The sequence below is a fragment of the Fusarium solani genome (assembly GCF_023522795.1).
Source record: "Fusarium solani strain SB1 chromosome Unknown bctg00000001, whole genome shotgun sequence".
Taxonomy (NCBI): Eukaryota; Fungi; Ascomycota; class Sordariomycetes; order Hypocreales; family Nectriaceae; genus Fusarium; species Fusarium solani.
Genome location: NW_027072156.1, coordinates 1 through 15218, shown reverse-complemented (window position 1 = coordinate 15218; position 15218 = coordinate 1). Strand labels below are relative to the sequence as shown.

Sequence of the window (15218 nt, the reverse complement as noted above, 5' to 3'; positions counted from 1 at the left end):
TAGAGGCTATAATTATCGCATAGTCTATAGGTATTATAGATTTTATTAATTAAAGTATTATTAGTCTTAAGTTTATATCTCTTTTTAATATTATTAATAAAAGTCCTTTAAAAGGTATTATATATTAGTAAAGTATTCTAGGGGTTCTTATATATTTTCTAAGTTTAAATAGTTTTTTTATTTAATAAAATATATTATTTTATTATTAATTTTATTTATATTAAGAATACTTTTTATAATATATTTTTCTAGTTTATTAACTTTTATTTCTAGCTTATTATTAGTTTTTATTTAAATAATATTTTTTATTAATTTAAGTAATAAAATATAAATAATTAAATAAAATTTAACTTTTAATAATAAGTCTAATTTATAATTATTTTCTAAGATTTTTTATTTAATTTTATATAATCTAATATATTTATAATTAAGTTTTTTATTTTATTATTTTAATTTAATATTTTTTAATATATAATATATTATATCTCTCTCTAAGAGAATTAATCCCTTAATTCTTTTTTTATTAATATAGTTTATTATTTTATTTTTAATAAACTTAAGTTTTATTTTTATTTCTTTATATAGGTTTTTTAATTAATTACTAATAAGGATTACTTTAGGGTTAATAATAATTTCTTATATTAAATAATATATATCTAATATAAATCTAAAATTAATATAAGCTAATATAATCTTTATATTTTTATTTATAGCTATATTATAGGCTAGCTATATAGCTAATAGCTTTTTAACCTAGTTAGTTTATTTATAATTAATATAGTATTAAAAGTATTATTTTAATATCTAATTTATATATTTAATTTAATTATTTATCTCTTTATAATATATTATAAAAAGTTTATAATTAATTTCTAAATATCCTATAAGGCTTTATTAGAATTTTAATATAAATAATAATCCTTAATTTATAATAATTTTAAGTAATATATTATATATTTTAGTAATATATTATATATTTTAGTAATATAAAAATAAAAAAAATAAGTAAATTCTTTTATTATTATTAATTCTCTATAAGGTATAAAATAAGAAAATTTTATAAGTCTATTTATAATAATAAGGATATTATTATAAAAGTTTCTAGTAATTAGTTTTTTTAATAGGGGTAATTTTATAATAAAGTTTATAATAATTAAATCCTATAGTTATTATATAACTAAGAGTAGTTATAGCTTTTTATAGGGTTTATAATATTATGCCTTAGTTTTTATATAGAGATTATATTAATTAATAATTATTAAAATAATTTTTTTTATATTAAGGAAAATAAATATTATTTTAATTTATTCTAGGGTTTTATTAATTCCTTAATATTTATATAATAAGTAGCTATATATCTCGCATATAAGTTTATAATATAATTTATTTAAGACTTATTATTTATTAGTTTTTATATTATCTAAGAGTTATTTATTATATTATTAGATTTATTTTAAGAGTAAATTACCTTATTTTATTATATAAGTTATTATATTAATTTAATAAGGTACCCCTATAATTTTATTTTATTTACAAATTAATAGTTTTTATATTAATAATTAGAATTTTCTATAGTATTTTTTATATTAATATATTTTTCCTTATATTTTATTCTTAAGGTTATAATTATTATAATATTATTATATAACTTAGGTTATTTCTTCTAGGTTATTATATTATATAGCTTAGTAATAATAATAATTAAAGATAATTTAAAGTATTTTATTAAGGATAAAGATCTTTTTTTTATAGGTTTAAACTTTATTACTTTATTATTAGTATTTTTATATATAATTAATAATATTTATAATTAGTCTTTTATATTTTTTAATAAATATAAGGTATTTTAATAAAGGTATTAGTTTTTATATTTACTTAATAAACTTTTATTTTAAGTATCCTTCTAATATAAAATATAATAAGTATTTTTTAGCTTTAATCTTTTTAATATCTAAGTTAAGTTATTAGCTAATAATATTAACTTAGCTATTTTTTATTTTTTTAATATAAATAATAATATAATTAAATTCTAAGAGATATTTAATATATTATAATTATTATTTATTTAGTTCTTATATTTTTATAAAATAAGTAATATTCTTATAATTTATATATACCTTAATTTAATAAGTATTTCTAAGAAAGTAATATTAAAATTCTTTAAAGGTATTAATAATTATAAGGACTTCCTTATTATAAATAAAGTAATTAAGTTTTACTTTATATAGCTTATAGAAATAAAATGCTATTAAGTATAAAAGTCTTTTATTATCTTATTATTTAATTTAAGCTCTTAGCGTAAAGTCTAATATATTTATTTTAAATTTTATTAATTAAAATAAATTAAATATCTTAAATATTAATTTACTTAAGATAAATTCTTTAATTATATAAAAGGCTTTTTATGCCTTATTTCTAAATATAAATATTTTATTTTTCTTTATAAGGTTAATTAATAATATTATAATCTTCTTAAATTTTTTAAGGAATTTATAATAGTTATTAATAAAACTAAGGAAGGCTTATATTTCTTTAATATTAATTAATTTATTTTAGTCTTTAATTACTAAGACTTTCTTAGGGTCTATATATATCTTATTATAAAAAATAATATATCTAAGAAATTCTACCTTTAAGGCATAAAACTTATTTTTCTTAGGTTTTATTAATAAATTAATATTTTATAATATTTATAATACCTTATAGATATATTTTATATATTTTTCTTTTATATTAAAAAAAATAAAGATATTATTTAGGTAATATATAATAAATATATTTAGATATTCTTATAGTATATTATTAATTATTTATTAAAATATAATAAATATATTAATAAGTCTAAAAGGCATAATAATATACTTAAATAGTTTATATTTAATATAAATAGTAATTTTTTATTTATATCTTTCTTTAATTTAAATAAAATTATAAGCTCTTTTAAGGTTAAGTATTATAAAATACTTTATTTTAAAAAATTAATTTTTTAATTTATTAATAAGAGATAATAATATATAATCCTTAATTATAATAATATTAAGTATTTTAAAGTTAATATAAAAATAGAGTTTTTTATTTTTTTTTAAAATAAATATAATAAAATATTTAATAAATAAAATATTTTCTTAGATATATCCTTTTTATAATATTTTCTTAATATATTCCTTTAATACTAATAATTATATTATATTAAGTAAATAAAGTTTATTAAAGCTAGGTTACTTTTTATTAATAAACTTAATTTTTAAATTATAATATATATATAATAATAAACTTATTTTAAGTTTTTTTATAAAGAGTTTCTTATAAATATAATACTTTAATAATATATTCTTAAGTTATTTTTCTTTTAATATTCTCTTAATTTACTTAAGGTCTTTTTCTAATTATTAAAATTATTATATAATATATATAATTATTTACTAATTTTATTATTTTTATTTATTATAATATTTATATTATATTTCTTTAGGTAAAGAGATATCTTATATTTACCTCTATCTAATTTCTTTAGCATTTTTAATAGAAATTTAAGATCTTATATTATCTTCTAAGTTATTATTTATTATAAAAAGTACCTTATTATTAAAAGAAAGTATTTAATTAATCCTTTAGTCGAAATATAGGTTAAATTAGTATAACTATAGGTACCTAAGTACTAGGTTATAGCTTTCTATAGGTATAATATTAAATATAATTCCTTAGTTTTTTTTTTAATAAAAACTTTAAGGTAATTAATCTCGCTATTAATAATTCTATTATTATAATTAAATTATTTCCCTTTAAGGTTAATTATTATATAGGGTTTTGCCTTATACCTTTATAATAGCTTAAGCCTATTTACTATCCTTAGGAATAATATTTTAGCTAAAAGAAGGGTTTTATATAATATAATATATTATAAAAGTATTAATATTAATACTACTAGTAAACTTTGTTATAGTAATAGACTTAATATTTTATTTTAATATATATTAGTAAAGTAAAATATTATTATATTACTTACTTAAATTAATATATTTAATAAAATAGGCCTAGGCATTACCTAAGGACTTAAAGGCATAATTAGACTTAATAGGAGCTTATATTATTTTATAAGAATAAAAATAATAATAAACTAATTAAAAATAATAAAAAAAAGCATATATATTATACTATTACTACTATTATTATTATTATTAAAAAGAATAAAAAAAAAAGTTATTAATATAAAGTATTAAAGCTAGAAATTATAAATTATAATAAAGCTTTTATTATCTTATAAAGCACTTATATAAGTAATTTAATATATATTTATATTTATAATAGCTTTTTAAGCTTATTTTTTTATCTAACTATTTTTAAAATTTTCTTTTATTTATAGCCTTTAAGGCTATTTATATTTCAAATTAAAAACATTTTAATAGCTTAGTCAGTGCGTTAAAATAGGGGTATATTATATAAGCCTAGGCCCTCTAATTAGTCGAGCACAGGCCAGCCTATGGTCCGCGCGGTCATATTTATAGCCGGCTTCGTGCCGCTTCCCTTCATAGAAAATAAGGCTCTTTTTTATCCTCTTTCGTATGCTCGGTCGGGGCAACAATAGCTGTTAGTCACACTTCGACTTCTAGCACCTAAGGGGTCAACCTTCCAGGCAGTTCGGCAAATAATAAAGACACTCGCCTGAGCTCAATCACCTGGCTGTCTCAATAGCGTTAGCCAAGCTCGGCGCACTTACTGCATCGTTGTGCCTTGCTGCAAGCAAAAGCCTTGTGGCCGGTCTCCTAGCAGTTATAACACTGAGATGGACCTTGACGTTGGTCGCAGATGTTGGTGCTGGCCGATTCTCCGGCTAGGTGGAAGTATTTCTCCTTATTGCATATATGAGTCTCTTGACTAGGATAACTCTAGTATATTTATTCAAGCTTATGATCTGACTCTATAAAGACAAGACGTTCCTTGTAATTCTTAGAATCCTCACGAATCTTATCGAACTTCTCTTTATACTTCTCGTTAAGTATTCGACCCTCCTTCCGATGCTCCTCCGATAGTGGTGGGGGAAGCACACCCGGGGGTGGATTATACCACTGTTCTTGAGGAACTTTTGTCCCATCAACTCCACGCCAGGACTTCTCTTCCTCCTCATCATAGGGGGAGCGGTCGAGAAGAGCTTTTATCAATGCAGGTCTTAAAGCAATTGCATAGTGGATGTTGCGATCAGCATCAAGAAAGCGGAAAACTCCGTCACGGCCAAGGTCTGCGATGCCCAAGAGGTCTGGGTCTTGGCGCTCCATGTTATATAGAATATCGCTCATTTCTTGTTGTTCTGGGGAAAGGTCTTTGTATGCAATGCCGCGGCAAGTGGCGTCAGGATCAGTAGGTCCTTGATGTTGAGAATCGGATTGAGACATGACTATGTGAGAGTCTGAAGTAAACCTTGAGTGGTGGTAAAGTGTAAGAGATAAAGCCCGACAGGGAGGCCCAGAAGGAGAGGGGTTATCTTTTAAACAAGCCGGATTACAGTTGTGATGACATGTGATTGGATAGAGACTGGTTGGACCCCCGATCCTTCTAATTGGCTGAACCAGCAAGTTCTAGAACTGCTGCGCCCCTTCTTTAGCACGTCCAGTCCGCATCATAGGCAAATACTGTTATGACTCGAAAGCTTCGCAGCTCATGGGTCTAAGGCTTGTAATTCAAACTAAACGATCGGAAGAAGTGGATATAAGAAAGACTGAAGTAGTCTAAAGTAACATAAATCTGTGAAAAACTTTTCTTGGGTAAAGCTGGCTTGAGCCTGACTTTAGAGGACCTGTACGTCGCAGCGAATCTTTTCAGTTAATATTACCATAACAACCCGGCATAATAATCGATCTATACAAAGGTACAAGCGACGCCTCTAACAAAACATGCAAAGCACCGTCGTACGATTGTGAAACGTGGATCGAGCGGATCAGCCTCGGAACTCGGCATGCCAGGTTGGTCAATACGCTCAAATCTTTACGTAAAGTCTATATGCATGTTGGTTGTTACCTTCCTATTTTGGATCTTATCTGATTGATATGACCTGATTCAAACTTGCCAATAGCCGAGTATAACGGAACTTTTGGAGAGTTTCTCGTATTCAGCTAATAGCTTTATACCCTCTCACGAATCTTTCAATTTTTCTATGTATCTCTTAATAACTAGTTGGTGAGGTATTTGCTGTCGTAGAGTAGCAAACAACAATATCAAAGCAAAAATACGACCAAGAAATAGGCCTTTATCCGGCGGAATAATCTGTTAGATTATTATAGAGTCTTCCCGGTAAGAACATAACCGATTAAAAGGGCGGTAAGCTTTGTTTCGTCAGAGTCCTCTTATTAAGAGGGATTTATGCATGTTGGTTCTCAACCTTAGTAAACCTTGATCATTGTCGACCAACAGCGATGACATTTACGCAGTTTCTAGCATATGACACTTTCAGAATTTCAGGTATAAAAGCTGCACGAGGCGAAGGGAATCCTACTTGAAGCCAGGCACACCTACACAGCCAATCTACTCAGTGTTATCGTGTTGAATAACCACCAAAAAGTTTCTTTACCTTTCATAAAAATGAAAATTGGTATAGTCATTCCTCTTCACTGTGATGAAGCCAGAACCAAGGTCTAATAAGTGGGCAGAATCCTCCCTCCTCACGGCTCTACTCACTGGTAGCCTTGTGAGCGCCAAGTACACAGTTGAGATTCCCAAAGATGCTATCTGGGTCACAAACTGGGACCAATTGCATGAAATGGCTGCCAAATACCCGGACACAGCACTGGTTGAGAAGTATGGAGGCAATGTCATTGAAGTCGATGGAAAGATCGTCCTTGCGACAGATCAGGAAATGAACAAACAGATTGACGACTTGATTGAGCAGTTGGAAAAGAATAGTCCAGAGGGCGAAACAGAGCCAAAGACTCCAAACAGGCGAGATCTTCCTGGACACAACCGCCCATGCAGTCACCCTGGCTGCTTTTATTCTTCTACTTGTATGACCTATACCAACTGCCATGTCTGTAGGCGCCCAACCAGTAGACGAGGGTTCTGTATCTAAATTTGGGACTTAGCTTTTAGATAGTCTTGATCTAATGCCTACAATATGTCGTGAGACTTTAATTGGATCTCTAATCGGCTCTGTGTAGAGAATGCATTGACCTTGATGGACGCAATGATGGACTTAAATTCCTTTTCGGCCCGACTTCAGAGTTTATCTGATCTTATCAGATGTAGAAGATCAATCACGATAAAACATTCAAGGGGTCTAGACGATCTTCACCTTTTGGATCATGCATCCGTTTCAATCAGTTCTTTAATTTTCCATTGGAGACCAAATTTCAATCAGACTGTTAATTTTCTAGGATGCGTCCCTCGAGAAGTTGAATCTGACCTCCGTTGGTGGAAGGGTCGCTGATGTTGGTGATATTGTGATCTATTTGAACGCCCCATGAGAGGGACTTCCAGCTGGCTACCTAATTACATTGCGCCAGCGCCAGCTAGCTGGGTGCTTGATCAGATCTATTAGCATACGACAACCGTGAGCAACTCCCGAATCGATTGGGCTTCTTCCAGCCGACCACCATTTAGACTCGGTGGCGTTTGACTTATCTGTCCGTTACAAACCAATGGCGGCTTCGACATTGCAGAAAATGAGTTGGAACCCAGCGTCTGTTCTATCTCTAGGTCCTTGTAAGGCGATTGCGGTGGTAGTTGGATAGGTCAAACTATTGATTGAGGGCTGGGACTTGGTATTTGCGGTTCGTGAGATTATGTATTAGGATCGTATCAGGTATAGGAAGTTAGCTAGTAAAATCTACTAGCTCTTTAGCTTCGAATATTTTTAATAGGCTTAATCTATTAATAAGTCCGGTTTATTATTAAACCTATATATATTGCTTATATTATTATTCTTAAGGGAATCCCCTCTTTCCCTTTTAAGCTAAGATATAGTATTCTTAATTAGGCCTAATATATTAATAATCTAAAGATTACTTAGCCTAATATTAAAGGTATATAATTACCCTTAGAGCTATTATATAAGGCCTAATTTAATATATCCCTTTAGTATAAAAGTATTACCTTAATACTATTAATATTATCTTAAAATAGCTTCTTTTATTAAGATAGCTTTTAATTAAAGCCTAGATATTTTTATATATTTTCTTAGGACTTTATGCTATTTAAATATAAATAAAATTACTTTTATTTTTTTTATACTTATAATAGCTTATTTACTTTAATCTTTATTAAGGGCTTAAAATTCTTAAGTTTAAGTAATTTTAATATTATAAATATTAATTTCTAATTAAATATAACTTTTTTTTATTTTTTTTTATTTAAATATTAATATTATTTTTTATTATATTTCTTTTTATAATATATATTCTTAAATTAATTTATTTCTCTTATAATCTTAATTATATTTTTATTAATTATATAGCTAATAAAGTATTATATTTTTAATATATTATTTAGGCTTATTAAGATCTTATTTTATTATATAAAATTAAGAATAAGTTAAAAATTTATATTTTTTATAATTATAATTATAAGAGATATAATATAATAAATAACCTTAATTTTTATTTTTTTTTATTTTTTTTTTTTTATAAATACCTTTAAAACTTCTAGGTATAACTTAAGCTTATTAAATAGCTATAAAGGACCTTTAATAATAATATCATAACTTAGATAATAATTAATTTTATTATTAAGTTAATTAAATAATTATTACTTTAATTAATTATAGTTTTACTTAGAACTTAATCTTTAAGTATTTAACTAAGCTAGCTTTAAGTATTTTTATTAGGGCTATCTTTAAAAAATAAAATAATACTTTAAGAGCTAATTTCTTCTTAGTAATTATTAATCTTTTTCTTTTTTATAATTAATATATATATTTTTTTTTCTCTTAGATCTTTATAATTAACTTATATATTTTATAAATAAATATTAATTTTTCTCTCTTTAAGATTTAATCTTATATAATAATTATTATATTTATATATATTATTAATAGTTTTTTTATTTATACTCTTAAGGAAGTTATTTTATAACTTAATAATTATATAAATACTTTTTATCTTAGAGAAATTAATATTAATAAGTTAATTCTAAGTATTAATATTAATTTCTTATAGTTTTTATCTTTTTAATAAGATAATTTAGCCTCTAATTATATTATCTTATATATTAAGAAACCTTTAGTTTATAATACTTATAAGTAAATTACCCTATCATCTATTAAAAACGTCGGCTAAGCTACCGACGTTTTTTTTATATGGGGGAAATTTTTTACGCTAGCAGACCATGGGGCAGCCGATGTTTTTTTTCTCGACTAGCCGACGTTTTTTAGAAAAGAGGGTTCCTATAGGGTTAAGGCTCTACAAAAGAGATATATATAACTTTAAGCTATAAGGATTTTAGAAATAAAGTTCTTTTTCTTATATCTTACTTCTTAATTTTTTTTAGAATTATTTAAAGATAAAAAAGAGGAATTTTAATGGGGTAGTTAGTGTAATTAGCGCTACGCTAAAATTTCCTAACCACCGCCATAACTTAGCTATCTAGCCACACTAACTACCTCGCTAGCTATAATTAAGGCAATTCCTTAGCCAATAAGCTTTAACCTCTATATTTTTTTTTTTTTTACCTCTTTATAAAGACTTTAATTCTTCTTAGCTATTTACTTCTAATTTCTATCTTTATTTCTATCTTTATTATCTAAAAGCCTTATCTATCTATATCTTAGTTATCTATAAGTCTTATAATTATAGATTATTTTATTTATATCCTGGCTTTTTCCCTTCTAATTTATAAGACTTGTAAAACCGTAGTTCTTTTTAACCAAATTCAAAAACACCTCCGCTAACAGCCTCATCAGCTTTCCCTCCAAGAGATCAAGCCTACCCTAGAGCAGGCTGCTAAGCTTGATCTTCTTCAGGGCCAGAAGGACCTTATAAGACTACCTAAGCCTATTCCTCTAGGCCCTCCTATCTCACAACTTGGAGAGCCTATGCAACAGGGCTTCCGCTATACCTTTGAGCCTAGCTGCTTCTATATTAGCTCCCAGCTACGCCGAATTAGAGAGCACTTACGGGTCTTTCACAAGGTCAAACAGAAGGGTCAAAAGGGCCGGCCTTCTAAGGCAGCAGCCTCGTAGCCTTCTATAGCTACTAAAAGCTATTGGCGAGCCGGCGTAGCCTATCAGCAACTCTTCAAGCAAGGGCCTCGCAGTGAATACTTTGAGGTCTTGCTAGAAAGTGACAGCTCTAAAGCTCTCTCTCTTCTAGAAGCCAAGGCTGCCTTTGAGGCCCAAGCCCTAGCTATTAGAAGCAAGGAGGCCAGGGCTATAGAGCAGCTAAATGACTTTACTGCTCCTAACCCTTGGCTTCGAAGGCTAGGATCAGCAAGGCACCTAGCTGACTTTAGTGGGGAAAAGGACTTCCTAAGAGAGCTACTTTCTCTTGACCTTACCCTAACTAAAGAGTCTCTAGAAGAGACCTCTGAGCTAGATTGCTTTTTCCTCTTGTGGGCTTTTGAGGAGCTTATTTAAGAAGCTATAGGCCTTATAGCTTCTAATGAGATTCCTCTAAATGCTCTCTTTGAGGTTAACCGGCAAGATGCCTCGCAGCCAGCAAAGAAGCCCTTTAGCTATAGGTATAAGAAGGCTACGCAAGACCGCTATGCCATAGTGGCAAAGCAGCTTCTAGTCTATACCTTCCGCTGCCTTAACCTAGAGCCCGCAGAGAGGCCACCTTTCAAAGCAAGCCAGCAGCAGCTAGCTAGCTATGAGGCTCTATCTGATAACCTTAATGACTTGGAAGAGGCCTGGCTCTTAGCTAAAGGCAACTTCTCTAGCCATAAGGTTATAGAGCTTTATAAGGGGGTAAAAGAAAGGACCTTGGCGCTTTTCATCTCGATCCTAGATCATCAGACTAAGGATAGTGAATTTGATAGCGTTATGGTCTCCTTTCTTACTGTGCTTAGTATATCCCCTGATGGCTCTTGGCTAGGCTTTGAGACCTTTACCCCTTTTCTCTCTGCCTTGGTATCTATTTCTAGGCTGCTTATCTTGCGGGAAGCAGCTAGAAAGAGAGATAAGGCTATCCAGCAGCATGCCGAGCTTAGAAGCTCTCTTCTAGAAGCTCGAGAGGCAAGCCCTGGTTATTTTGAGCTCGTGTAAGAGCTCGTAACTAGGTGTATGCTAAATAGCCCGGCTGGGGCTGATATGACCCCTATGCAGTTTATCCTTCGGCTGCGTAGCTATGGAATAGCTGCCAAGGCTAATACGGCCCAGCCCGGCTATATCAGCTGGGAAGGGGAGACTATCCTCTATAGAGGCAACCGGCTTAGCCTTCCTAGCCTGCAGCATATACTACAAGCTGCCCTAGACGAAGCCCGGCTTCTTCTCTTCCAGGGGCTTCTTATGCAAGAGAGCTATACCTTAGAGGATAGCCAGCCAGCCCTAGTGCCTTCTATCCCTTGGGATTCTATCCAAGATAACCCTACTAATAATTCAGTGGGGTATTCTTTTTAGATAGCCTCTATAAGGTAGCTAGGGGAGGCACTAAGAGCTGGCTTTTTTTCTTTCTCTGGGAAGACCTTATTCTTAAGGCCCGCTGGTTTAGAAGCTCTAGTAGCTCTTCTATAACCCCAGAAGCTAGGGCTATGTCTTCTTATAGCCAAAGCATTGAGAAGCTGCTTAAGCTGCTAGCCTTCTTGATCTACTTGAGCAGCGGTCTTCCAGCTAGGTCAAATGAGCTCTTAACTCTTCGGCACCACAATACCGCCGCAGGAGGTATCCGCAATATCTTCCTAGACCAAGGGCTAATTATACTAGTTACTAGTATTCATAAGGGCTTTTCTAGGTCAGAGAGACTCAAGGTTATTCACCGCTTTCTTCCCCAGGAGGTTAGCACCCTTTTAGTCTATTATCTCTAGCTTATCTTGCCCTTCTGGGAAGCTATGCAGGCCAACTTTGACCCTAGCTCTCAGGGCTCTTTTTCCCCCTTTCTCTAGAAGACCTCTGGCCTAGATAGCGATGAGGCTTCTAGCAAGAAGGTAGAGGCCCTAGGGGATAACCCCCAGCTGCAGCAGCTGCAGGCCGAGCTAGGCTTCTATAGCCCTAGAAACTCTTCCTTTGGGGCCCTAAGAGGCAGCCAGGCTAATAGCCCTAGGCTGCATATAGGGCTTACAGCAGGCTCTTAGAATTCGGCTAGGCTTAGCCAGGTCCTTAAGCGCTGGGGCAAGTTAGCCGGCATCGAGTCTCTTACTATTAGCAGCTGGCGGCATATAGCCATCGCCCTAGGCCGCCGCTATATCCGTGATGCAGCTATTACTAGCCAGGGGCTATATAGCGAAGTCGACCACGGAGATAGCGAAAGCAGCTCTGATGAAGAGGGCCCTAGAGAAAGAGATACTATTCTCCATAGGCAGACCGGCCATAGCAGCATAACTTCCAACCTAGTCTACGGCCGGCAGCTTACAGAAGCCCACTTTGAGACCTATCAGCGCAGGCAGAGCTTCCGGCTTCTTAGTGAAGAGTGGCACTTGTTGCTTGGTTTCCCCTCTGCCCCTGGCTTCTCAAGGGCAACTATCCCCTCGGGCTCAAAGAGAGGCCTAGCTGCCGTTGACCTTGAGCATTTCCAGGAGCTTCAAGCAGCCCGCTGGAAGCAGCTACGCAAGGTTAACCTTGACCTTGAGCTGCAGAGGCTGCTCGGCTCTAACGCTACCTTCCGGCAGGGCCAGAAGCCGATTCTAGAGGCTATTATGGGTAATAGGAATCCAATCCTAGCTATCATGCCCACTAGCGGCGGCAAGAGCCTTCTGTTTCAGTTGCCGGCTGCTAGCTGCCCAGATAGCATAACTATAGTAGTTATGCCGCTGGTCTCGCTGCTAGGTAACCTCCTAGACCGCTGCCAAGCTATGGATATCCCCGCTGCTCAGTGGCAGGCCGATAGGGCACCGAGGGGGGCTTTTATTATCTTTATGACGCCCGAGTCAGCTATGACAAAGCGGTTCCAGGCCTATCTAGATAGCCTTCAAGCCCTAGCCCGCCTTGACCGCATAGTTATAGATAAGTATCACACGATTCTAGAAGGCAGCCCCCGGTTTAGGCCTAAGCTAAGGCAGCTAGGCCTATTGGCCTTGCGAGGCATATAGATAGTATACCTAACTGCAACGTTGCCTATAGCTAAAGAGCGTGAATTCCTAGGCCTAGTTTACACCAAGGCCAAGGATACCACTATCTTCCGGGCTCCCACAACCCGGCCTAATATCAGCTACAGGGTAGTTAAGTTCCCTCTGCTTCCCAAAGCGGGCTATCTGCAGTCTACTGAGAATGCCCTAAGGCAGCTACTTAATAGTAAGCTTACCTTTTACCCTCGCCCAGCTAAAGCTATAGTCTATTACAAGACTATAGCTATAACTAAAGCCCTAGCCCAGGCCCTAGGGTATGATGCCTACTATAATAAGGTTAATACTCGCGATAGCAAGGCAGAACGTCTATAGGCCTGGATGGAAGGGTCTCGGGAGACCCTCTATAGCAACGGCAGGGTTATAGTTACAACTAATGCTCTTGGCCTCGGTATTGATATCCCTAATATTAGGGTTATTATACACCTTGAGATGCCAAAGAGGCTTATAGACTATGGGCAACAAAGCGGCCATGCCGGTCGAGATGGGCTTCTTAGGGTTAGAACAGAGTAACTATTAACTATCTGAGCTATTTTGCCTAGAGTGTTTCTTCTAGCTAAGATTTAGCTTATAGACTAACGAGAGGAGATTTTTTTTTTTTTTTTTTTTTTTAAGATATAAAGAGATAAGAAAAAGCAAAAATAAGAATATAAAAGAGATATAAGAGATATAGCTAAGAAAGAAAGATATAGCTAAGGAAGAAAGATATAACTAAGGAAAAGAGATATAACTAAGAAAAGAGATATAACTAAGAAAGAGAAAAAGAGATAAGAGATAAGAGATAATAAATAAGGGATAAGAGATAAGAGATAAGAGATAAAAATAGCCTTAAGAAGACCTTCTAGAGGTATTCCAAATCGACCTAGCTAGGTTACTAGGGGTATCTCGGGCTATAGAAGCCGCAGAGGTTGCCCTAGTCCTCATAAGGGCAAGGCTTATAGAGGAGTCTAGCTGGTTAGCTGCAATTGGGCCAATGAGGTCCTGGAGCTTCTGATAGGTTTTAGCTGTCTCTAGGTCCATAAGGCCGCCTGCTGAGATGATAAGAGGCTGAAAAAAGGCCCCGAGAGACCTATATTTTCTGCGTTTTTCTTCTGCAGCCTCTCTCAAGGTGCTATAAGGGTCTTCCTTGGCAGAATCCTTTGAAATAGCTATGATTTGAATATCATAGTAATAGCGGCTATTTCCTAGGGTAACTGCGAAGTCAGCCCTTAGGTTGCCTTCTGGGTGGACTAGGGGCTCTTTCTCGACCTCTAGGGTAGGCTGGCTACTTAGGGCTTTGAAAAAAGCTCTAGTTATAGCGTCATGCCTTGCAATCCACCTTCTATTAGCACCCTTGCAGGTATCCTGATGGCCTAAGGCAGCTATAGCTCCGCAAGAGCTACAGGGTAGGCTGATAGGCTTAATTGGGTAGAAAAGCCGGCTTCGGAGGGCTTCAGTGATCTCGGAGTCTGTGAAAGATAGGGCTTTTTGGGTAGGCAAGACTCCTAGCCACTTGCGGCCGAGATAGCTAGCGTTTTCTAGCCTAGCGTGCCTGTAGCTAGCGGGGAGGTCCTCTAAGAAGCCTGCTAGCCTAGCCTTATTTGCTTCCTTTAGCACCTGTTGGGCTGTTTTGGCAGGCCTAGGCTGGCCTTGGTCTAGGGTAGGCTGTGGGGCTAGGGGCCTCCTGATGAGGTCTAGGGTAGGCTGCGAGGCCTCCCTAGCTGCTAGGAATAGCTCGTGGGCTAGGTCTTTGTGTAAGGGTATTCCTAGGCCTCCCTCTCTAACTGGAAGGGCTATAAGGCTTAAATTAGGCTCCTTAGGGCACTCACTAGGGCTTCTAGCCACTAGGGCTAGGGTTAGGGTTAGGGTTAGGGTTAGGGTTAGGGTTAGGGTTAGGGTTAGGGTTAGGGTTAGGGTTAGGGTTAGGGTTAGGGTTAGGGTTAGGGTTAGGGTTAGGGTTAGGGTTAGGGTTAGGGTTAGGGTTAGGGTTAGGGTTAGGGTTAGGGTTCAGGGTTAGGGTAGCAATACGTAAACAGAACCAA

At 33.3% G+C, this 15218-nt stretch overlaps 2 protein-coding genes across 2 annotated transcripts; one reads left to right on the top strand and one right to left on the bottom strand.

Annotated features, from left to right (window-relative positions):
- Window positions 1–4895: 4895 nt before the first annotated feature.
- Window positions 4896–5390, bottom strand: MRS44_002063 (uncharacterized protein; the record flags this gene model as incomplete). The annotated part of the gene is made up of 1 exon (XM_046277424.2): window positions 4896–5390. One exon carries the CDS (start codon window positions 5388–5390, stop codon window positions 4896–4898), a length of 495 nt encoding a protein of 164 aa, XP_046126621.1.
- Window positions 5391–12043: 6653 nt separating this feature from the next.
- MRS44_002062 (uncharacterized protein) lies at window positions 12044–13164 on the top strand (the record flags this gene model as incomplete). Its single annotated transcript, XM_065622670.1, has 2 exons — window positions 12044–12063; window positions 12222–13164. 2 exons carry the CDS (start codon window positions 12044–12046, stop codon window positions 13162–13164), a joined length of 963 nt encoding a protein of 320 aa, XP_065478742.1.
- Window positions 13165–15218: the final 2054 nt, after the last annotated feature.